The following is a 25612-nucleotide window of genomic DNA, read 5'->3' on the forward strand; positions in this document are numbered from 1 at the left end:
ACCACTCCAAGGATTTCATCCACGTAACGCTCTCCCTGCAGTCAGTGTGCGATCGAAGAAGATGGGACGATTATAGCAACGGCGTAAATTCCGCACCACACATTGAACGGCCACTGGTACTGGTGCCGATTGCGCTTTACCTAGTGTGGATTGGAATCACTTATAGTGTGCATTATGCAAATTTATTTGGGCGTTTCTGCCAAAATTGGCTTCATCTGTGCACATGACGTTGCTCAAAAAGTCCAGTGGCGCATCGGCTTTTGTGAGGACCAAATTAGAGAAATCTAGGCGATTCTATAGGCAATCTTCCAAGGATTGGTGCTGGTTAAGGTTGTACGGGTGAAACGTTGTCATTTAGAATCCTCCAAACCAATGACATGGAAATTGGTACCTGCGCGGCCACGTCCCGCACGCTAGCATGAGGGTTTGAGGCCATAAATGCTAGAACATCGGTGCGTAGGCTAGGACTCAAAGATGGAATCCTCCGCTGGTGTTTCTTGAAGCTGCAGGTTTGTCTCATGTTTCCATAATTTCTGATGATAGTCGATGCGTTTGGTCTACCACCAAACTTCCATGACTGATATATATTTGGGGCCTTGCTCTTGTTGCCATTTACAGCTCCGAAGGCAAGGATCATGTTTTCCTTGTGCTCATTAGAGAAAGACATGGCGACTAGGACGAAACAAAACACACCTTTAAACATTTGCACTGACGTTGTCAATCGGTTTTTATGGCGATAGGTTGGCAAAAAAGAAGAAAAGAGAACCATCTGTCCACTTTATCTGCGCTAATACAACAGCCATCACAGCTTGTTGCTAACACCAAACGCGAGGTGTTACTTCGGCCGGGGCGTGGCAGATAAGGCACTAACTCGATTACGTTTTTCTTTATCTCCTTTATTTCATCCTGGCTAACTCAGCGGGAGCATGTTCGACGGCGCTGCTTTATAATGCGGGCGGGAACGCAATCAAGTGGTATTCTCCATATTTCGCAGGGCTTATTTATCAAGCGTGAAAAATTAGTACGCAAATAGTACGTCGCTGAAAATACCGCAGTTAGATGTCCCTTGGCTGTGCCTACAAAGTGCCTCATTATCACTGATAATTAGGATAGTACGTCTCAAGCTGGATAATTACAATGACCTAATTAAATCTCAGTAACGAAAAAATTACTAGCAGCTACTCCGCTGTACTGGAAACAATATGCACTCGATTTCATTCGAGTAACGCACTGCTCTTTTTTAAATCTTGGTGAGTGATAGTTCACTGGGACACTGTATATATTTATGACCTCTGCGTGCGAGTGACAATGTTTCCATCCCTAAAAAAAAACGTTATAAAGGATTGAGTCGTTAGCATTGTTTACTGGAAAGAGAAGCAATATTGAGACAAATCATGCACGTGCATTTCACGCACCGTTAATAAAAGACTTTGCCGAAGAGGTCACTGAATTCTATAGGTTCTTTTTCAGGGTCAAGAAAGCCCGCGAAGCAATTTGAAGCGAGGTGAACTTAAAGCAGCATAGTCGTTCTCTAGGAATAGGCTATCCATACCTTTAGAAACAATTAATTGGCTACCTCCTTCCCTTTCAAAAATATATGTAAATTTGTCCTGTGTGGATATTTAAATATATTGTGTATGTGCATAGTGCTTACGGTGTAAGCTTAAAAACAATGCTGTAGTGAGAAAATGCGGTTGAGGCAGCCGCCACTAGTGCTTCTAATGCGCTTGTCCTCCTATTGTCAGGATTTGCAGAAAGCGAAAGTATGAATTAAACGCCGTGCACGTCCGCGCCAACAATGATGTAAGCTATCAGCCACAATAAAATTTCAAGTGATTAGGTCCAGGCAAGTCAAAGGAAACCTCAAATGATTTGGGCGAAAAAGCTCTAGTAATGACACTTTAGGTGTGTATGGGGGAGAGGTTATTTTTGATCGGTTAATCGATCAAAAAGCCCGCATCGAAAGCTATTACTCGATTAGAAGCTAAACCGACGAACGATTAATCGTTAATCAATTAAAAAATTAATCGACCATCCCTACTTGAGAGTGATCTGCGCTGGGGGCAGTCTAGTTGCGTCAGCGGCCCGTAGCTTTGTACGTGATGTGTGTTCTCGGAGCTCACTTTGCGTTGAAGCGATAAACAGCCCGAAGATCACTTCGCTCGCTGCTGCTGCCGCGTTTCCGCACGCCAGCGTTTTGACGGCGAGTGTCTGCGGTCATCGAGTGTAATTTAAGGAATCATGAGGTTTTACGTGCCAAAACCACAATATGATTATGAGGCACGCCGCAGTGGGGGACTCCGAATTAATGCTGACCACCCGGGGTTCTTTAACGTGCACCCGTTGCACATACAGGGGTGTTTTTGCATTTCACTCCCACCTAAATGCGGCTGCCGCTGCTTGGATTCAGTCCCGCAACCTTGGGCTTATCAGCGCAGCAACAAGGCCACTACACCACCGCGACGGGTTCTGCAGTAAAAGCGAGACCACTGCTGCAAACGAAAGAAATGGGTCGAAAGCCTTTACATAAAGAAAGCAAAGCACAATGGCTGTGCGAAAGAAAATAATTTTGCTATTAATAATTAATAGTTTAGCTGAGCTGCGCTAGACTGGGGCGCGATCGGAGATCTTTGCTCGATACGCGTTCTGTTCGGTCGCTGCAACGTCACAGAGTGGCAGTATGCAAAATTTCTGTGAACGGGGCGGAGAGAGCAGCCAATCGGCAAGCGGTGAACTCCCCGGAAGTTTACTTCCCTCGTCTGCGGTCTGCTTGCAGACAGTATACTACGAAACGAAATGTTTCTCGTCTTCCAATGAACGAAATTTTTATCTAAAAATGTATTTTTTCTTCTCAAGCTTAAACACGTTTTGAAATAGTACGTGTGACTACTACAATTTGTAACTATTAGTTTCTCTGCGTCGTCCCTAGGTGGTGTTGCACACAGCGAGGAGAAAAAAGCAAAAAGAAACGACGGGAACAGTGGCGCACTTTTCAAGAGGCAGCAACAACATTACAGTGGTTTGTACAGCCAACGCACTATTTGTTTGAGAAACGAAAGCGCCGCCGGAATTCGCGTTCTGCCATTTCTTCAAACGCGTTTCGCAGCACCACCCGCTCTCCTTCCTCCTCGAGCAACGCCAGCGCAACAACCCAAGTTGCCAAGGCAAGCGCCATTTCTCTCGAATTAAACTATGGATTGGATCCGAACGTGCTATTCAGCTGCCGAAGCCGCCGTTTGGATCCAATCCAATCCACCAGACGCGCCACGCGAAGCCGGTCTCGCAATGAGCGATGATCGCTCCAAACTTCCCCTAGCAGACGACTTGCTAGGTGGCAAGATGATTGACAGGAGCGTGTCATTTTGACGTCACCGAAAACGTGGCCGCGCCCCGCGGCTGGCGACGTCGGCGCGGAGTAGGCCAATCGCGCGCGCCGGTAACCGAACGAACGCGCCGAACAACGATCACTGATCGCATCCCTGTTTTGCATCCTTACTATATTTTTGCGTTAACAGAGGCGCCTCTTCCACTCCTGAAAAACATAGCTAAGCAAGGAGGAATGAAGGTCGCGTCTTTGCTGATTGAATGACCATTTACCTGTATTTCACGTTGCCTAGCCTTCCAGGCCATAAGCGCAGGTGAAATTAGCAAAACCAGTCCAAACTATCTATTGTGCGATTGCCAACGCATGTAGCAGATATTCTCAAGGCTTATTATGCATTTTATTGCTAAAAATTAACTTCGAAGCTTTTCATTCAATCTGGCTGAACGTTTTCACACTGGTGCGCTGGTGTATGCGACATCAACCACACCCGTATTAGATGCTTAATCATACTGTGGATTTCCTAGGTGCTGAGACGGCAAAGAGCACAGACACCTTGACCGAGAAACGATTGCTTGGCACGTATTTTTGTGAGTCAAATATTGGTAGTTTTCGTTGACCGATTTTAACTTCCTGAATCTGCATAGAGGGCAATGGGGGATGCCGCAGTTGAGGGCACGGAATAATTTTGATCATCTAGGCTTTCTTAACGTTCATTAGAACGTAAAGATACACGTTCCTGTAGTTTGCATTAAAAGAAAACCGGCCGCGGAATGTCCGAGTTTTACCCACGACCTCAAATTTAAAGCAGCAGACCATCATAGCCAATGAGACAACGTGATGGTATTCGGGAGTTTTAAATTGGTCGTGCACATCAGCCTATGTACGGTTTAATTGCGATTTAACGAACTTTAGCAAAGAGGCAAGGGCGTGCTGCACGATGTGTCATCTGCATAAGGAAATAAATGACTTCGTACGTCTCCCTGTAAGGTGAGCTTGCGAAAATAACGGAACTATGGCATGTTCTTCGAACTAATGCACCTTACTTGAAGCAGGTCTTTGAACATCGACAGTGAGACAAATTTCAATCTTTACTCTTGTCGTTTACCAAGCCCCAGAAAAAGCACTCGGAGTGTACACGTCAGCAATCAAAAAAAAAAAAAAAAAAATGAAACGAAAGTGTGTGGCAGCGAAGCATAACGCGGCCAGCTAACGTCACGCAAATGCGCAAGTGGACGCGTAAACTGAGGCGAACCCAGATTAAGGACGTCAAGTCTGTGTCTGCATATCCTCAAACATGCGGCCATTACCGCCATTTCGCAAGATTGCATTATTCCTTGAAAATCAGCATTTCAGATTACGAAAACTGCAGCGACAAAATTACGTTTCAGCTTTTAAAGACACCCAAGAAATGCTGAGTGACCCGCGGTGCTATGCATGTGTGATCCGATTGCCTGTTTAGGAGTGTTTTTTTTTAACGTTGAAGTTGAATGAAGACAAATTTCGTTAAGTTGCACAGCCTTTATTTTAGATAATGTAGCCGTAGATTACACGCACACACACTTTCACGGACGACTCTACACTTGCACAGTATTGCCTTGTGATCGCTTTGATAGACTGTCAGGGGCTCTGCCATCGCAACGTGACACAGCCTACATGCAAACTGAGGTCGATGCAGGAACTGTGTTGCGTCGTGGGTCTCTGTAGCGTCTTCAGTTTCAACGAGTAGCGATTTAGCATGAAACTCTAGATCCATTTGCCGTGCTCTTTCGCCAAATCGATGTAAAAGTCACCGGACGCGAGGATCGGCGTACTATGTGGCTTTGAGGTCTTCGCTTCTGCGGTAACGTTTCCGCATCACAACGAGACGTGTTCGGTCTGAAATACACGCTGACAATCACAAGACCGGTAGGCATCTCGACTGCACAAGCGTCTCCCACATGGCTCTGCATGCCGTTGCCGATACACGGGATCGGCCCTGCGATCGCAATCGCGCTTACGTTCGCTTACGGCAGACTCTTCAGCCGTGCGCTGCACCCGCGGCCTACCCATGGTGACGGCCGGGAATGCATTGCGTGGCGCGCATAATGCAATGCAGATATATACAGTTCGTCTGGGTGTGGCGTTCAATTAACCACATTTCTTTAAGAAAGGGGGGCTTTGATGTTCTTTTCCCCACATCCTAAGACGAGTCCGTGTTCACGCGCACTTGCAGTCTCCGATAAGCAGGCAAGCGCAGTTAATAGCGACAGGAGTGATGTCATGCCTAGCAGACGCAACTTTCGCTTCCAGTGAACTTTGTGCGCACGCGCTACTCTTGCTGAGCTCGCCGCTTCGCGCCGTTATCAGGCAACGACCGGCCGGCCAGTGGACGCTGGCACGGTACTGCGAATGTACACTGTAGTATTCTACGCATATGTGTAAGTTTACGTTCGTGCAGCGAGTTTTCGGCGCTCACGGACAAATCAGTGAGACACAGAAAGCTTCGCTTTAAGAAGTTGGATGGAGGGGGGGGGGGGGGGGGGGAATAGAAGCCTTTCGAGATTCGGCGCCCGCGTTCTCGAAGAGCGACAGCCTCTTCGTGCCCCTATCAATTGCAACAAACTGCGGATTCACACTATCAACTGGCCGCTCGTCTTTGTGGTTATCAGATAAGCCATTCTCAATTTGCGCTCCTGCGTTTTATTATTATGTGTATTCTGTTTTCGTCCAGTGCACCGGGTGTCATCGCGTGAACCCATCCATCCATCTCATTATCACGAGAAGAGGTGGAATTTATGCGCCTGGTATGAGTTACCATTTTGCCGCGTGAAACACCATCAGTTTACTCGGAGCAAGCGTTCTAATGCATGCAGGAGAAGGAGTTCGCGCCACAGGCATGTGTCGACTGTGTTCTTTTGTCCCGTTTCTGATGCGCTATACGCATTTAGCCTCCATCATAATATACCAACAAGCCCAACGTGCTATTTTCATCAAAGCGTACGATGACTTCGTCGAAAACTTCTCGCTTCCGTCGTCTGCTTTATTAGGATGCGCGTCTCCCGGAAACGGAATGAGCCATCATGTATTAGCGCCAACGCACTTATTTTCTACCTTGAGATAACATATGTAACCTACCAGTGGTGGCGAGCGCACGCTTTGGGCCGCGTTATCGCTATCTGGCGAAACGCAAATGACTCGGCCCGACTCGGGAAGCTGAGGAACGGCCGAATCACCGATAGCGGTGCGCGCGCCAGAGGTACCCACATGTCCGACGCAAGCACTGCCATCTCTTGTTCACTTCGTTGCTTAACCGTACCGCGTGAGTAAACTTGCGTGTATTTGTATAAAAAAAAGAAAAAAAAAGTCGCCGTTGTCATAACCCTCGATGACCTAAAAGAATTCTAGATTACGATACGAACGCAGCAGAGAAAAGTGAAAAAATTCGCAAAACTATTGTAATGTTCAACCTATATTACTTCAGATAAACGCGTATATAGAAAACAGAAAAAAAAAAGAACGCCCAAAACAAAAATGCCACCACCCAGAGAGAGAGATGCAAATGCTATAAGCACACGTAATGAACAATATTTTCATGACCCCAAACAACGGGGAGAATGGCGATACGCATCCCTCTCGAGCGCCATTGCATATGGCCGCTCATTAGCATAATTCGCACGGCTCGTCGCACCACAAATTATGGCGGAAAATCTCTGCAATGGCGACCCAGCGCAACGTCTCCCAAACTAACTGAAGTTTGGGAAACGGCACTTCATGTGACGCTCCTTATGCCATACTCCCTCAGTCAATCAGCAAGCTGACATGGAGGCTATCTTGGATCGTCACCACATATTCGCTAAATTTTTAACGCATTGCATTGGCTTCTGCACACTGCCCATCACTTTATATTTAAACGATAACGTGGCAATATAGGTTCCAAGGACCAGAAATATGTTTTAGTCAATAAAGTTCGCAGCTCCACGTCACGTATCGTCATCTTAATGAAAACGCGAAATTGCATTTCGCACAACTTCCGCTTCCCGGCACAAATTTTAAAACACGTGATCTTTATAAACCTAATGCGAGAGTGAACATGGCGGATAATGGCGGTCGTGTAGCCGCCATGCGTGTCCAGAATAGAGCCCCTGGTCGGGGAGGCCGCCCGCCATCTTGCCGAGGACGACGCTCATCGTGTCCACCATGTGGTGGCTCTCGAGGCTGGGTTACAGCATCTACCTGCAGAACGCCAAGTTGCTTCATGAGTTTACCTGTCCGCTCCTCCTCTTTAGCAATTTCCATGGCTTTTTACACAGTGAAGTCGCTGCCCATTTGAATGAATCGGTGGCGTAATTGCTGTGAGAGCAACTCAGAGGATTTGGTCCACCATGAGGTCTGTTGCTGCCCCCAGTTTGAAATAGTTCGGGGACCTTTGAATATCTTGTAGAAAGACCACCGCAGAATTACCAGGACTCTGAAGTCATCGCTTCAATTGCAGGTGCGTGTAGATTTCATCATCTTCCGTCGAAAAGCATTTGTCGAAAACTATCAGCGCCTCCTCGTATGCGTTAACTCGGAGTCGCCGGTTCCTCCATCGATGCCAGCCTGCGTCTGGTCCTTACTCCGTGGCCTGACCAAGTGCTAGAAAGAAGACGCTGACGCCTTCCGCACACAAGGCGTTCAGGAGCAACGCTTTCTTATGCTCCGGCGTGGCGTCCCTGGCGGTGGCGTCGATGCACACCTGCAAGATTCACCGCCATTTATTCCAGGGAATCACCGGCATGCTGGGGCATTGCAAGAAAAGCGGTGGAGGTATGGCCGCATTCATGGCGGAGAAGCAGGAGGCTGGAGCATGTATGACGCTGTAGAAGCGTCGAGGAAAAGAACGGCAGGAGACTGCTTCCGAGGAAAAAGCGAAGAAATAAAGGTGGCAGGTGGTGGACAGAAGGAAGGATTCGCAGCAGGAAGTAATATTGCAGTCCTTCGCTTACATTTGGCTGCGATGCAAGCCGATTCTCCTCGTCGCAGATGTTATGTCGGCCCAGCCGCCATGTAGCCCGCGCCGGGAGGAACGCAGGGGCACGCCAGGACGGGGGCCAGACGGAAGATCTCGGACACCGGCATGAACCGAGGCTGATTACGATTACACCGATGACGAGCAGTCGCTTATATAGGCCCGACCAGCTACGGCAGCGCCCCTTGAGGGCGAGTGACACTGGTTTCAAAACCGAAACCGCTATACATCACACAGCTAGATCGATTTTCGAGTCGCTGTACTCATAGGTGAAGCATACGCGTTCACGTACTATTCCTGTATACTGGGCTTACCGATGTATAGAGAATAAAAAGTGAACGTGCCACATCACCGAGGAGAATGCGATTGCCCTCGGAAATGACTCTCCCTCAGAGCGCACTTACACTAGCTGTTACGTGCTGTTACGTGTTGTTACCTGCTGTTACGTGTGTTGCGTGCTGTTATGAATCATTGCAGCAAGCGCCGTTTATTACTCACCCCGGATGCTGACAAGGTATTGTAGAAAGACCCGTAGGATTCATATGCATTCGTGCGGTAACGGAGACTCAGTTCGCTGGTTTCGTGACCTGTATTCTTGTGCTCACCAGGTTCCAGGCTGCGAGCCATGCTGGTTTTCAGAAACCCGCCGGGATAAGCAGAACTTGCAGCAATAATCGCGATTCGAGGAACATCTGCATTCAACAGCGCGCGAGGCCACGAGCAGAGGTTACCTTGTTCTTCCTCCTTTTCTACCTTGCTGGCAGGTGCACAGCCAAGCCTTCAGTCTCAAAGCACGGTACAAGGAGACATCGGATTGATGACGATGAATAAACTTCTATTGAGCAGACAGTTGTTGTCCTATGGTGGGAGTGGTATACCTTAGTCCAGAAAGCCTTGGCACCGAGCCTTCGCCTTCACCCGGTCCACCAGATGGCGCTTGGAATCCAGATGGATGCATGGTCAGCTGGTGCTCGCACCCAACTCCCAATCCTCCGGAGAAAATAAATTTGATCAAAAACCCCAGGGGCCGAATTTACAAAGCTTTTCGTTCGAAAGCGCTCTTTGCTATAGGCTGGCGACCTTCGCTGATAATATGTATACAGCATCCGAACTGACTGGAACTTTCTCTTACGAACAACGTTATATAGCGTAAGGGTTTTCGTAAATACAGGCCTAGTTTCGGCGTTTCCTAGTCGGCAGGACGACGCGTGTTCGCAACCCCAAAGAACCACGTGACAACGTGATGCAATTAAGCGCCGGCGGCTCGGACAACGAGCTGTTTCTAAATTAACGAATGAATGAACCGTTTATTTTGTGAGGATGACTCATTCAACTAAGTGGGGAAGAGGGCGCAGGAGCATATATATATATATATATATATATATATATATATATATATATATATATATATATATATATATATATATATATATATATATATATATAACGCAGATACAACGCACCTGCCGGAACCTATGTGAAGCAAAGGTTTCGTAAAGCGGTTAATATGAAAATGCTACAAACGCACCTATTTCGTTCCTGCGTCCGTGGAGTAAACTGGCGCGAAAATGTGCTGTCGCGTGCTCCCGTGCTACATATTTAACGTGAGAAATCTTATGCTGGCAAGTGTTTCTTAATTTGCTCTTATTTATTTTAAATCTACAAGCAGCTTCATCGCCGATCCCCCGTTGCGGGTATGCGGCATAAAGTGTAGAAATCATCATCATAATGAACACGCGGACACGGTTCTTGGTCGAATCCCCCATGGCGCGTATGTGCCATAGTATGGATTGATTGATTGATCGAAAACTTTATTATTCCACCGAGCTGGGGTGCCCGCCTCTTAACCTACACGTAGGTAGGAGGGGAGGACGAAGCAGTCCCCGCGCGTTGAGTACGGTGAGTCTTCACGGCCTCAACGGCCAGGCGGATAGCTCGACGCTGGTCGTCTTCAGCCTCGCTCTGGAGCAAGGCCTCCCAGACTTCTCTACTGTCAATGTATGGAACCATAATTGTCGTCAACACGGCGTAGATGATAAGCAAATAAATTCTCTTTCCGCGCGCCGTGTCGGAGGGCACGCGATCTGCTTAGCTCCGGAGGCACGGCACAATGCCTCCCGATCCAGCACTGTGCCGTGCTCAGGTACAGGAAGTGGCAACACGTGACACTCGGAAGTGACGATTTGCTTCGTGATGTAATGTTCCTTCCTTCCTTCTTATTTGACACAACGGTTATTTAGTAAGCGAATGTTTGCTATTATTTATACTAGCCTTACTTCGTGTAATATTCTATTACTTTGACATTGCTGTCAGTACATCCTCGGCCGAAACCGCGAACGTTTTCAATGCGTACTGTAAGATTGAACGACGGTAAAAAAAAAAAAAAAAAAAAGACACTTGCGTGGAAACCGTTGACAATGTTTATTAATATAGTTCAAAAGGACTTGTTGCTGGGCAAGCTGGTGTTATTTACTATACATTCTTTCTTACGGCGAATTGTCAGTGTCGCGCTCTCTCTGTCCGGTGTATGTATTCGCTCCTTAAAGAAAGAGCGTACATTATTAACATAATATATTTATATAGTCTTAATTATAGGAACAGCGTGCTTGAAGGTTTGTTATGGTAAACATATTTGCGGAGTATTCGTTGATTCATTGCGCAATTCCGTAGAGAATAAAGCCGTTATCCTGCACCTTTGCACAGCGGCAGTACGGGAAGATATATATATATATATATAATGCTTTCTTCTTTTTTTTTTAGCTGCACCACATTTTTAAAACGTTCCTGTTACAGTTTTATAAAGAAAACGCTGCTTTGTGCAACCAAGCACAAATGTAACTGGAACGCCAATACATTTCATGTCGGACACTTTGAAAATTAATGTCTCGAAACTGGCATGGTCGAGAGAATTCGCTCAAAGTGGATACGCGTTGCGAACCCACTAGCTAAAATTCGTAGATAAAATAAATTTACCGTAAATTATATTAGTTATGTAGTTAATAAGCGTGATTATGTTAATTATTTGATTAAAAACATTCATTTCTCGTAGAGGTAACGGCCGCCTCGCGAGGTAAAATTGAGATCAAGGGTTAGAATTGTGCTATATGCTACAGGCATTTTTTTTTAAACTTCGGTGCAGCTAAATAAAAAAATAATTCTGTATAATCCGATTCGTCACGTACGTGTTGTCTCAAGCGCTCGAGCGCCGGCGTGGAAGGCGACCGCCATACTCCTCTCGGCCGCTGCCCTCTCTCACAGTCGCTACAGGGAGAGAGGGCGGTGGTAGAATATATATATATATATATATATCAAAACGTGACTGTCCTACGCGGGCGCTCCACCACAGCGTTTGAACCTTCAGACGCCCCAAAGCTCTCGCGCTAAAGCACGTGCGCTTTTTATGAGTAATAATAGTTGGCGTTCGGCTACAAACGCGCGCTGCACCAACTCGGTTGAACGAAAGCACGCGCCCTTTTCATCAGCGGGTAGGGTGGTGCAAGGGCTCAGGTTACACCATCCTCGTGAGAAGGAGCTCAGGCGTCTCAGAGCTCGTAGTGTGACTGGAGATGACATGTGCGCGCGTTTGTAATTAAGAAACGCGTACCAGGCCCCGAGGCGGTATGATTGAAGAAGCAGAGCGTAAAGGAGGAAAAAGAAAGTGAAAGAGAAAGGGGAGAGGTTCGATTAGATGAATCGTGCGAGTCTAATACATGCGCAAATAATTGAAAATGGATAAATTAGGAATGCAAAGTCTTGTTTGCTTGTTGCTTGTATCTCAAGCGACTTTTACCCGCAGTCTCCTCCGTCGTTGGTGGAAATAAAGAAAGCCATTATTATTATTATTATTATTATTATTATTATTATTACAACGTGCCAGGTTCGCCCTTTCCGATTTCAATCTGCTTCACTACACGGTTCTTGCCACTATGAATATGGCTCATTGCAATACCTTTTCTTATCGATTTTCTTTGTGTTATTATTTTTTTTTGTGTGTAATCATTCATTTTATCAAGTACGTCAGCAAGCTTCACCTTAATACACAATTTGTGCAACACTCTTCCTCCCAATACACATATGTATGGGGTGAAGCACACTTAAGCGCATGTATTCATTATGGAATACGTATACTCGCCTTTTTGTTCATTTCCAGCAAAAGGCGCAGTTTGCATCTGCCGTAAATGTGGGTAGGGAAGCCTGTGTAATTGCAAACCATTTAGAAGGCTTCTCGCTTATTCCAAAAAGAATCAGGAATATGTAATATTTGCACAATATTTCATGTCAGAAGTCATTAATCACAATATATTAGGTGTATAGCAAACCAAGGGTCAAAAGAATTAATGCATTGCATCCAATGTTGCAACCAGAGATAAAGCTTAATTAGTTGGCTAATAGATTGCTTCTACCACTGGTTTTTAACAGGAGTTCTTAATTTTGACATCAAAAAGATGACTCCAATAAGTAAAGAGCAACTTTGCAATGAAAATTAGCTATAAGGGAGCACACACCACGAGTTTGCAGGGGAAACAAATCTAGTTTATTGTCAAATACATATATGGCCGTGTACACTTCCTTTTTTTTTTCTGTCCCTGTGTCAATGCGTATACTGTGAAACAGAAGTACAGGTGTAAGGCTATATAATTTTCTATAAAGTATACTGTATCTACAAATACCCTTATATGTACACACACACAGAGAGTACTTCAACCTTAGAATAAAGTTGTGACAATTTTGTGCATGGCCTTTACAAAACAATAATCTAGCACGAATATTCTTAGAAAGTGAGATACACATTGCTTCAACAAGAGCAGTGCCTGCTCTAATCAAGGAACGTAGTTTGAAATACTTGTCTTCTTATATACAGAAGTAAAATTTAGAATACCAGTTAAATACAAAAGATAGGCCTGGGTTCATGAAATTACACCCAGCAATACAATAAGTGGAACAACACTCGAGTAGGCTTCGTTATATGGAATACATATCTGTGGAACTGCATTTACTTCCTGTTTCACAAGTTACGTGACGGCTTACAGTCAGAAACATGCACAGCATTCTAGTGCTCATGACCTTAAAAAAGTTCAATGAACTAGCCAATCAGGTTCATATATATATCTCAGCATCAGATTGCTGTAAAATGGACAACACTTAGGCTGCAAGCATTCCTTGCTTATGAGTCCTAAACCCAGCACTTGTGGAAGTGCCGCATTTGTAGTCACCATAGAATGTTACATTTTTCTTACCACAGGCACACAGTTTAAGAACATGCTATTCAAGCATAACCTAAGTCAAAAACAGGCATTTCAACCAAATGAGAGCACTGCGTAGAACTACTGAAACTCAACATGTGCCAGCCAAAAGACATTAGCTCCTGAATGTTTGTTAGATAGGAGTTAACATATCCAACACAGTTAGAACACTTGAAGCGTTAAAATTGTTGGTGTGAAATAAACTACCTAACAAAGGTTAAAAACTTCTTTGCCACGTAAAAAAAAAATCCGTTAAAAATTCAGAAAAAATAAAATAAAAATGCACCCAGAATCCCATCTTAGCTAGCACTAAGCATTTATTTTGGTCAGAAATATAGTGCACTACCTCATATTAGCCAATTTCATTGACCAATTTATCTCATTCACTCATTCATTGATAAAGAATTCATTTCACAAATTTTCCAGTGCAAACAAATAAATTACAAGCATAGTCACTTTTTTCTATTATTCAGTACTTAATGTTGACTTGTAAAATGAATTTACATAAGAACATATTAAAATTAATGTAGTGGAAATGAAAGTGATTATTCTAAATCAAAGATGCTGCACTTATAAATGCTCCTGTTGGTTCTCTCTGCTCATCAGAGCTGACTGCATGGAGCACATATTACAAAATAGGTTTAATAAAAATGGTTGAGTACACATTCCCTAGGACACCATGCAGGCTTATAATTTTGCAAGCTAAGACTGCAAACAGCAAAATACTTGCGACAACTTTTAATTGGCTAGGCTATATTAACAAGGACACATTGTAATTTTATTAGTGGCTTGTGCTTGTGGTCACATTAACTTTGAGCCACTTGGTTTCATGTGCTCACATGCTTACACAAGCAGAAAGAACGAAACTTGTTGCATTTTGTTTACACTAATATAAACCTAAGGCATGCACTTGTGCTACAAGGTACAGTCCTGTTAACACTTGTTAGAGCAGTCAATAATCAACCAATGCTACCTAAGAAAAAACACCATCACACAAACTAACTTTGTATTTTTTTATGGCAATTGATGAAAATGGGTGACCTTTCATATTGAAAACCAAACCATTTGATTCAGAATAACATCATGTAAGTGCCCAGCGAAAAGAAGGTACCTTTAATTTTATGCTTGCACAGAGAGGTTTCCATTTTAATTAAATTAAGACCTAGCATTAGGCTACACTTAAACAAGGTAGTCTGAAGCATAAGGTTCGTGACCTTTCTTATTCCAAACATTCAGTAAATTTCATTAGCATGAAGGCTAATGAGGGTACATGTTGACATACAGATACTTTCTTATGCAGTGAATTTTTTTTCTATATTTTACCACTGATACATTTAAAGTAGTTTAAGGGCAGCGTTGCAGTTTGCATTATGCCATATGTTGCCCCTAAAATGTGTGGCTACATTCAGAGTAGTACACAAAACAGACAGCTGCGTAAAACGTCAATCAGGGACATAAACTGTACGCTATGATCATTCTTGATCAGCATACGGTGCATTCAGCATTACTAATGGTGCAGTGACCTCTAAGCTGTTCTATATTAATTTCACACTTTTACTACAACCAAACAGAAGAGATGAAAGGTGGAAGGCTGCAACAACAATAGCTGTGTCAAAGGCTGCACCTACAAGAACCACACGGTCATAGCCTGCTGCTAGGCACTTATGACTATGCACTGTCCAAGTATGAATCTTGCAGTTCATGTTATTACCAATGAGCACAACCAAAGCTGCTACTTCAAATGCATTTCCCATGCTTCGTAGGGATGATATTCGTATGTCACCAACAGCACTTTAGGATGTCATCAGTGCTAACTTGAGAGAAGTCCATTTCGATTTCTTAATTGTTTGTCTTGACTGTAACATGCCCATGAAGTTGTGTTTGCCTTTAGGCATCACTACTTTTCATGAGTGGTCACATCTCTAAAGGAATGCTCAAGGACAGGTTCGCAATGCAGCTCCCATATGTCTGTATAATAAGCTCATGTGTTCCGAGAGAAATCATTGCACAACACAATATAGAAGCGCAGCTTGGGCTTCTTGCACATAAACATGATGGGTACTTTCTAATCAATGCCTTTGACTGAGTACAAAGCATACCGATGGCAATAGTTTCTCATTTGCACATATTCCCCTGCACAATGGCTGTGGCTAATTGAACAGCCAGCGAGCAACCACTCGGCACAAACGCTCAGAACTGGAGACATCTCTATTAGAAGCAGCAGCGCACACAAGTGAAGTCTGTGTACTGGTTCTGGCATTTGGTAATGCAGCCTTATGTACCTCAGTGTGTTTCTTTTTTCCATGCTTGTTGCCCACATAAATACAGGAAACGGGCTGTTATGTACAAAGACGAAAGATACATGATACAGCAATAAATACTCAATCTTCCTTTTTTGTCCTGCGTACATAATATGTGTACTTGTACGAACAGTGACCTGGCATATGGCTACCAAGAAAAGAAAGGTCACTACGTGACAGTATACTACAACACAGAGTTTCTTGGCCAGGGCAAGGATGGGAGAAGCGTGGGGAGAGATGTAATTTTAAATGCCATCTTCAAACAGACAGGAGTGTGAGCCTGTGCTGTTGTTTGTCATCTCTGAAGGGAATTGTGCTCACAGATGCACTGACGCCAAGTTGAGCCTGCTGTCCACCGAAATGCCACAAACCTGGTCCATGCTGTCCGTGCAGTTTGACTGGTTGTCCAGAGAGCTAGGATGAGAACAAAGTGTGCAGAAAAGAAAGAAGGTGACCCTATAGCATATATAGCAATTGCCCACTAAAGTTGAAGTGTGGCTGAGTTGGCAAAACAATGACACCACAAAAACCACAAGATGCAGAAGAGGCACGCAGACACACATAGAGCTCCTTGTTTGTGTGCACATATCTATTCTATGTCTAGTGGCTTTTGAGCAATACCCTGTAAAAATGTAAGCTAACTTTTGTGCACAAGATTAAACCGCATTTCACTATGTAGGAATATTGTTCCCTGATTTGTCTAGTTAACCAAAGCAACATTTGGCTCTGAAGAGAGGGTTTCGGATTAACTATGACCACCTAGGGCCCTTTCATGCTTAACTGAACAGTGCTTTATGTTGCGGTTTCACTAGAATGTCGTCATAGCAGCAAAGAATTGTACCTGTGAATCGTACTCAGCAGCAGAATGCTATATAGCTGCACAGCCACGTAGTTTTCCTGTTGTAAAGTACCCAACACTTGTGAAACACATCGTGCAGCATTAGATCCTACATTCATGATATCATGTGCGGTCTGGCTCTGCACACTGGTGTAATTGCGTGTACCTCAAGTATACTATCAATTTAACAGCCACACCATCTTTATCCAAAATTCTGAGAAAGATGCTGCTGTGGCTATAATATCGGTAAAAATGTGAATATCTTTCTTTAGCTGTATGTTTTTTCACCAAAAGTTCATTTATTTGCTTCCACAAAATGAAGCTTCTCAAATAGATTCATATTGGCTGAGATGAATAACACTGGCAATAGAAAATATTGCACCGGCACAAGATCATTGCTATACAGCTTGATGTGGCTAAGCTTTCTTTTTCCTGCTTAAGTTTTTTACACAAGAATGTCTTTAATCTCCTAAGGTTAAGAGATCATGCACCAGTCACGACTCATATCTGAAGATACATTTCTGTTAAAGGGCTCTTGTTATGCCCCTTACACCATTACAAAGGTGTACCACTCTACAAGAAATACCTTAGAATTACTTTAGTTATTTCCTATAAGATAGTTATGTTGATGTTTCAACTATGCAAACATATGCTCATATTTAACCTTCAGTGATCTTTGTTTCATATGTACCACACAGCATACTCATCCTATAATCAATACAGGATCTCAAATTAATGTGATTGTGCACAGAAGAAAAAATAAAATAAAATAAAAGACAGAAAACCAGACAGCATAGTAAAATTTCTCGAATTATGTTCAGTGTTGAGTCTTAGGCATGTCTCAAACTAGGAATGTGGCAGAGTATATATGGTGGGCATAAAATGTCAGGCACATACCTTCTTGTTGACATGTACTGAGTGCCAGTGAGGTCAATATCTCCGGCACCAATCTCCTCTTGCACTTTCAGTAGTGTTCGTCGCTGCTCCAGGTTCGAAATGGGGGCCAGTCTGAGAGCTTCTTCTATGTTTGCTTGGGCCTCAGCTTGGCATCTGTAATATATCAAAAGAATGTAGGCTGCCAATGCCAGAAATGCAACAGTGTATGAAAAAGAAACAAAGTGCATTATATAATAATATGGGGACTGGACCAGTAAATCATCATAAAATAAGAAATATCAGAAGTATTTAGAATGAAAGACTGCCCATTGGCACTGCTGTTAATGGCCAACATATGAGGAACAGGCTTGTCGTACCCTTTGTCCTTGTATGCCTTAGCCCGAATAAAGTGGCCCTCAAAGCTCTTTGGTCGAAGCTCGATAGCTTGAGTTGCTGCCGAGATGGCTGCATCAGGTTCCTGCACACATGGAGTAGCACAAAAAAAAGTGTAAGACTTTGCATATATTTATTGCAACAATTAGGAATATTTGATGTCACTAAATTGAACTAATAGGTTGCTTGCCAAGTAGAAAGCAACATGTAGGTACTCTGAAAGACAAAAATGAAAAGTGTGCAATTTGTATTTTAGATTATTGTTTTATCGTAAAGTTATGTTGCTAATTACTGCATCAACAACACTAATATTGCGTATAAATGGTGGAATGTACACTGCAAATACCGGATGGTAAGAATTCGACATAGCTAATGTGGATCACTGAATCAAATTGCACGCTCAACCAATATAACTTAACCCTTTAAAGTTTCTTCCTTCTATAAACCTTTAATACAATTTTCTGTAGCTGGACAAGCATATAATGAAGTGCAAATGAAACATTTGCACACATGTTACACACATGAAATGAGTTCTGTGGAAATTTGCAAAATGGAGGTAAATTAAGCTAAAATATTTGAATATATGTAGCTGATTGCAGCAGAATGCCACAATGTTGAATGCTGCGAAGCAAATCATACAATGCTAAATGCTATAGACTGTTGAATGCCTGGTTAGCTCGGTTGTTAGTGACTGTATTCTAGCTGCCGTAACTATTAAATGAAAAGTGATGCTCAGTTTGACTCCTTAACCACGCAGGAGCTGTATTTTGTAGCTATTATATTCCTTTGATTTTATTCCTTGCTTATCATGCCTGCCAAGCAGTGCAGCTGAACTGAACAATAATGGTGGCGAGGCGGCCAGTAAACCAATGATGAAGGGCTAGAAGGAATCACTGAAGAACCATTAAAAGCCCTGGCCCACTTCAAATTTTTCTTTGGCTGTAAGGTTTTCACTTTAAAAACCCGGTATGGCCTACTTTTACAGCCTTCTGCTACACTAAGATGCAATATTTTCTTCCACATTTAGACACAGGTTGCTTACATTCAGTTTCCTTTTGCACTTGGCAAGCCCAAGCAGCAACTGGTGCTTGAGCTGTAGAAATGTGCTTCCGCTGTCTGCATCTTCCACAACGGACGCAGGGAACTTCTTCAGGGCATACTGATACCGATGGACAGCATCTTTCATGTGGCCTTTCTGCAGGCACCAATGGGAGAAAAAAAAAATGAAGAAATTTCTGACAAATAAGAAAGCACTACCACGCAAGCACACTGATATATATATTAATGATATTGTTAACACGGTTGAAGGTGGTGTACAGATTCGATTATTTGCCGATGACTGTGTACTCTTTAAAGATATTGTTTCTCTCCATGATCAAACTAGTTTATGTTGTAGTTTAAATAACATTCTTGCATGGTGCGGGTGCTGGGGACTGACACTAAACACAGATAAAAGCGTACTACTGCGAATGACACATAAGAAATCACCCCTGCTTTATACATATAAGTTAGGTCCATCACCTCTTCGTGAAGTCACTAGCTATAAATACCTAGGAGTGACCCTTAACAATTCACTATCATGGAATGATCACATAACTAACACTTGCGCTTCAGCCTTCAGAAAACTATGCCTGCTGAGACACAAACTTAAGAAAGCCCCACCTAACGTTAAAATGCTATGCTACATCTCCCTAATTAGACCTAAGCTCGAATATGCTTGCATAGTTTGGGATCCATACACAAAAACTAATATCAATAGCCTTGAGAGAATTCAGAAAAGGCGGTCAGATTTATATTTAACAAGTTTTCCAGATGTGATTCCCCCACCGAACTTATGAAAATTAACAACCTTGAACCACTCGAACTTAGAAGAAAAAAACAGAGACTTGAATTCCTTAAACTACTTCACACTAACAATTTATCCCTTGACCCATCTGAATATTTATCGCAGTTATGGACCAGAACTACACGCCACCGCAGACATGATGCATTAACCCCTTACTTTGCAAGAACAAACACATAAGTTTTCTTTTTTTCCTAGAACTGTAACCGAATGGAATTGTATAAATTGAATCTACTTCCTAATCTTGTTTCTCATTGTTCTGTTTGTTTTGTCAATCTGATTTTCTTTGTATGTACCATATGTCGCCCTCCCTGCTTGGACCACGTGTCCGCAGTATTCAATAAATAAATAAAATAAAAAATATAATTAATTAAATGATGCTCTGTTTTTCAATGCAAGTGGCTATAGCTCTGGTATTGTAGCTACTGAAACTCTGGGTGCATTTTACTTCTGGCCAGCACTGAAGACAGTCTACTTTGACTGCTAGGAAGACAGCTTCGAGGTCAATTAATGGAACACATTTGGAAGATGTCTCTGTGACTCAATGCACCTTGTGTTGACCAAAAAAAACATATGAAAAGCACATATCGCTGCACTTTAATACTGTCTAAACCTATGAAAAACTCAACGTTGCCTACATTAGACGCATAAAAAAGTGTGACTATGTTTTCTTTAGTGCAGCCGACTTTCTCGTGGAGTTTCCAAGCTTTCTGCTTAGCCACCATCTTTAAGCAGGAAGGTAGCTCGCATTGCTTTTGACTTTGATGCTATATTAAAGTTAGCACTGTCTTGGTGTATCTGTTTCTTTCTATGTCCTCGTTCAGTCGCACTTACACACTCTATCATGGATTCAAATCAACTAAACCGCCAACGTGTTTTAACCATCTTCACAAACCTGTCTTTCCTGGCGGCTTTTTCAGAGTTGGAAGTGGACTTCTGGTGGTCGCTGTCCATTTAACTGCCTATTTAGCCATCTACAACGAGTATTGTAACACAGTCTGTATTGCAGTCTATGGAAACACATTGCTACAACCATCTGCAAGATTATAAGCTGCAAAATGATGATGTGCTATATTGAAATTCTCATCTGTGACAGCAACAATTTCAGAAGAGGCACACCTTTGAGAGCTACAAAGTGATGGCACACTTACTCTGTATAAAAGAGCTCCATCTTGATGGAGCTTATTCAACAGAAGGTGCACAACGTCAGGTTTACCAGCCGCCATCTCCCAGGTTTGTGATCCTGAAAAGCAAGGTTTATGGGAAATAAGAAAATGCACACCCGGTGATGAAAAACTTTTAAATCACTTTTATGGTCTCGACATCTACCTTTAAGACATTTGAAAGGAGATTTATTGACATACTACAAACAGTACACACCAACATTTATGACACAACATACCACACAAATAATTGAATGAGAACTTCAATTTAATAGTAGGCAGTGGAGAGAGCAACACACCTATCTTAGCCCCTGCTTGCAGGAAGCAGTTGATGGCATCGAGGTTCCCAGTTCCAATGGCTCGGTCAAGAGCTCTGGTGCCATTCAGGTCCACATGCTCAATCTCGGCACCATTATTTAAGAGTAGCTTGATCTGTAAGACACAGAAGATATCATGAGATAAAACTAAAACAAGATATCCTGTAGTAGTGCATATACACTTAAAAGAAAATCTCCCAGCATACAACGAAATGCAGTACACACTTCTTAACCTCACAATGTCAGCACATCAGAATTAGATATTGCACAAAGTACTTGCTGTGCCCTTTATCAGTTCCTAACACTTCAGAAATGACCACTGTGCCATCTAGGGCTCATCTACAGACATTTTTTAATGTAGTAGTTGAAGTGAAGGTAGTGATAAACTCCTGATGTCCACTCCATGATGTACAATGAAATAACAATTAAAAGACATGGAGTTCATCAGCTGTACACGTCATCTCCATATAAACAACTGTGCAACAACTGCTCACAAAGTGATGAGAATTGTGTTTTAGCTACGCAGTGTATATGCCACTGTGTACCAAAAAGGTACAGAATTTTTTCACAATTTCTTTGGACATTTAGTGTGACAATTAATTGTTCTGTACAATGTATCATTAATGCATTTATTGACATTTCTTGCTGTTATGCTATTGCACTGTACAAATGGACTGTCTTCTTACTCCAAGAAGAGCCAATAAAAAGCAAATAATAAAACAGCTGACTGTTGTGTCGGCAGCGGCAGGCAAGCGGGGGGCCCCGATGGGCGAACGCGCGGCTAGCGCCGGCGCAGTGAAGGAGACACGGAGCTAACGGCTCCCGCTGAAAACCGGAACGAAGACTCCGCCGACCCGCGGCTGTTTATTACTTATAAAGGCTTCACACACTAGATGACACCTCCCGATTGGTCCAAGCTTGTCACATGACAGAAGGGGGGTGCGCCATCTAGCTAAACAACTACCAAACATACATGTACGATGACACAGAGATCTGACAGGGGGCGACACTATACTACATCATCCCCCCCTGGAAACAAAGCAAGCATACAGTGAAACGCGCACCCAAGGCGCGCACTTAAGTCCAAAAGCAATTTCAGTTCGTTCCCCCCCACGTTCACACACGTGCACCAGTCGCATGTACGATGACACAGAGATCTGACAGGGGGCGACACTATACTACACTGACATATTATGACAGGCTGTAATGGTCTGCACATTGAGGTGCTGTAACACAAGGGCCTCAGTAATTGCATTAACATATACCCCAAATTTTGGGAATTACGTATGTGTGCAGGGTGAAAAACTTACACCGGAAACAATTTTGCTGTGACCTAGATGCAGGTAAGATAATCATAGGTGAGAGATCCATTGCTCCCATCCCTAAATGTATTTACTTTTTAACTATAAAATGATCATTTGCACCAAAAAGTGATGTCACAAGGGCAAATTTGGTTATTATACCAAGGGGCCACAAAAGATAGTCATCGTTTAAATAATATTGTTTTAAGCAGACACATGGTGAGCAATAACCATTCATGAAGCTTACAGGGCTAAATCATCATCAGTCATCATTATTATAAAAGTCCGATGCAGAACCTTCTGTGCCTGTAAAATTTCCTAATGTAATCACTCCATTTAATCCCTTGCTCCAGATAACTCTGGATAACTGTTCTACCTATTATGTGACCTGCCAGACTCCACTTCTTCATCTGGATCTCAAAAATAATACCATTTGCATGCATTTATCTCTAATCGACAGTGCCTTCTTTGTACCTATTATAAAATTTTCTTTAGAATTTTTCATTCCATTGCCCATTGCATGATTCTCATTAGCTTTATTTCAAGTTTCTTTGCTTAGCAATAGCAAAACCCAATGATTGCATACTTTTCCAGGACATCGGTGCATTACCATTCATGCCTACATGGTTCGTGTCTATATGTTAAAAATGATACACAGTTCACAGCCACAGTGTTGCAGTATCACAATAAGATTGAAACGGCCTTTCCCGGAACCTTGCTTGTACATGTACCACCTCCCCTTCGAACCTCACAGCAAATGTTACTAACCATATTTTATGTTAAAACCATGTGAAATTTTTTTACATATTTCTGCCACCTTTTCACGGAGTCTTTAAGGAAAATAAAATCGATGAAAAATTCGCTGGGCTAATGCTTACAACTTCTGCATTTCCTTGGGTGGCAGCCATGTCGAGTGGCGTTCTGCCCCTCTTGTCGCTGTGGTTGATGTCAGCGCCATGGGTGAGGAGACACTGAGCTGCTTGAAGTTGACCACGACTGCAGGACCAACTCAATGCAGAAAGGCCATCCTTATCTTGCCATAGCAGGTTGGCTCCTACAAAATTAATGATGCACTCAGATCAAACTCTTCAACATGATGGTTTTGAGGACCCAAGCAATCAAACCTCATTGCTCCGCTGATCTTGTAGAAGACCTATACTGCTGTTGCCTACTCTGCCCTATGTTAAAGTGAATGTCTCGCAGAGAGGCAAATAACCTGTGGGTGCACAAGGCACTCAGACTTATGAAAAAGATCTGATGACATTGGCACAGCTAAAACAAGGTAAGCTTTTATGACATCTATTTTGTTCAGATGTTGCGTTGTTTATAAGCTGAATGCACTGGTTGGGTTGTTAAAATGCACCAAAATTACATAGGCTGTCACTCAACCCTACCCCCATGATTTTCACAATCAGCTGAATATCCGTAGTGAGGCATTTGCTAACTGTGTTAGTCTTGTAATTGTTCTCTGCTATCATGTCGCACAACACACGTAAAACACCATGACAGGTCTCATAGATAACTCACTAAATTCTGGTTACTCAAATTTCCTGGAATGTAGCCACTGTGCCAAAGCAGAGACAATGTGTCTTTTCATGTTTCTTTTGTTTTTCTTACTTTTGTAATGTTTTTCTTTGCTGATATCTTTCGCCACTGTGCTCGTGTTGTCTGTTGCCTTAATCTTCTGTCCCATTCTTGTGTTGTTTGCAGTATTTTGTCATCGTACCAACAAGCCTGGCAAACAACCATTTTGGAGGTGTATTCATACACACCCTTGGCAAGCAGCAGCTCCAGTACTCCAAGATGGCCCTCAGCAGCAGCAAGCATAAGAGGCGACCGACCCAGGGCATCAGACTGCTCTAGAGCACGTGCATGGCACAGCAGGAGCTCAGTAACTGCCCAGTGGCCTTCACGCACAGCACAGCACAGGGGTGGCTCGCCCGCGTTGGATCGCACGAGTGCCGAGGCGCCACGACGCATGAGCAGTGCGCAGACATCTCGATGTCCTGCCAGGCTAGCTGCCGTCAGTGCTGTGTGGCCACTGAAGTCGTCCTGCTTGTTCACCTGTACCTCCATCATGTCCAGCAGAAACTCGCACACCTGAATAGACACAAGCCAGGAGGGCAAACTCATCAGAAGAATTCATGCTTGCAGATATCAGAATAATGAAAAGAAGTAAGATACTCACTAAGTAGCTTAAACAGCTAAAAAAACCAATTGAAGTGCATTGAGACTAAAGCACTTTAATTTCAGACGGACATTATGAGCTCACTTTTTATTGGAGGTAAAAGTGAACAGAAGTGAATGAAAAGACAAGCTACTAGTGGGGACCAACTTAGAGACTATGGAAATTGCTCCCATGCATTTAACTCACTGAAGACCCGCTTCTCATTTGTTCTTATTTTTTTCCTGCACTTATAAAGAACTACCACTCAAAGATAGAGATGTTCTGCCATACTGTTGTTAACACATTGCAAGAATCAAGTGTATGCAATCGAGGTTTGAATATTCAGGTTGGTCTCATCTAAATTATTCATCAGTTTATTTCCTGCCACAATAGCTTAACATCTGTACTAATTGGTAGATACAAGAGAATAAAGTGCAAAAGTAAATGAGAAGACAACAGAGAAACACATGTGCCCATGCAACAAATATAGTAGAATATATCAACTAGCCCAACCTACAACCCTTCTATGCTGGATACAATTTCTAGTTGCTAGCACGTGGAAAAAGGGAGAGTCTATCGGTTATCTTCACCTGTGAAGTGAGTGCCCCCTGTGAAATATGTGGCCAGGAGAAGCTTGGCGTGCTCGCCACATAAATCGGAGCTATTAATCATTGAGTCAAATCATCAAAAGGGACACGCTGGGAGCAGCAGACCCATAAATGTTTTCGTAAACGGAACTCAGGTTCCCAAGCTGGAGGAAATCAGAATTATGGGCATGTATATCCAGAGAAATGAATACAACCTCACGACACTCAAGAAGTTAGAAGAATTCATGGCGCAGGTCACGGGGATCTTTAAG

General features: G+C 43.1%; 2 protein-coding genes across 9 annotated transcripts in view; both read right to left on the reverse strand.

Moving 5' to 3' along the window:
- LOC126532179 (membrane metallo-endopeptidase-like 1) overlaps nucleotides 1-9139 on the reverse strand; it is a 55047-nt gene extending 45908 nt beyond the window's left edge. Inside the window, exons 1-2 of one of the 4 annotated variants that reach the window (XR_008612725.2) lie at nucleotides 8290-9139; nucleotides 7348-8039 (exon numbers count right to left, since the gene is read on the reverse strand). The gene's annotated coding sequence lies outside the window, so the exon portion shown is untranslated. Of the gene's footprint in view, nucleotides 1-7347; nucleotides 8040-8289 lie in introns of those variants that run through there. The other 3 variants (XM_055071282.2, XM_055071283.2, XM_050179853.3) reach the window with 3 other exon arrangements.
- Nucleotides 9140-12823: 3684 nt separating this feature from the next.
- The window catches only part of rols (rolling pebbles), a 288673-nt gene continuing 275884 nt past the window's right edge, over nucleotides 12824-25612 (reverse strand). For all 5 annotated transcript variants that reach the window (XM_050179193.3, XM_050179196.3, XM_050179197.1 and 2 more), the window contains 8 exons: nucleotides 24359-24686; nucleotides 23465-23640; nucleotides 21268-21400; nucleotides 20957-21048; nucleotides 19005-19157; nucleotides 17947-18047; nucleotides 17591-17743; nucleotides 12824-16269 (listed from right to left, as the gene is read on the reverse strand). In XM_050179193.3, the coding sequence (XP_050035150.1) occupies nucleotides 16173-16269; nucleotides 17591-17743; nucleotides 17947-18047; nucleotides 19005-19157; nucleotides 20957-21048; nucleotides 21268-21400; nucleotides 23465-23640; nucleotides 24359-24686 (1233 nt within the window). In that variant the 3' untranslated portion in view covers nucleotides 12824-16172. The remainder of the gene's footprint in view (nucleotides 16270-17590; nucleotides 17744-17946; nucleotides 18048-19004; nucleotides 19158-20956; nucleotides 21049-21267; nucleotides 21401-23464; nucleotides 23641-24358; nucleotides 24687-25612) is intronic.

The sequence above is a fragment of the Dermacentor andersoni genome, chromosome 5 (assembly GCF_023375885.2).
Source record: "Dermacentor andersoni chromosome 5, qqDerAnde1_hic_scaffold, whole genome shotgun sequence".
Classification (NCBI taxonomy): domain Eukaryota; kingdom Metazoa; phylum Arthropoda; class Arachnida; order Ixodida; family Ixodidae; genus Dermacentor; species Dermacentor andersoni.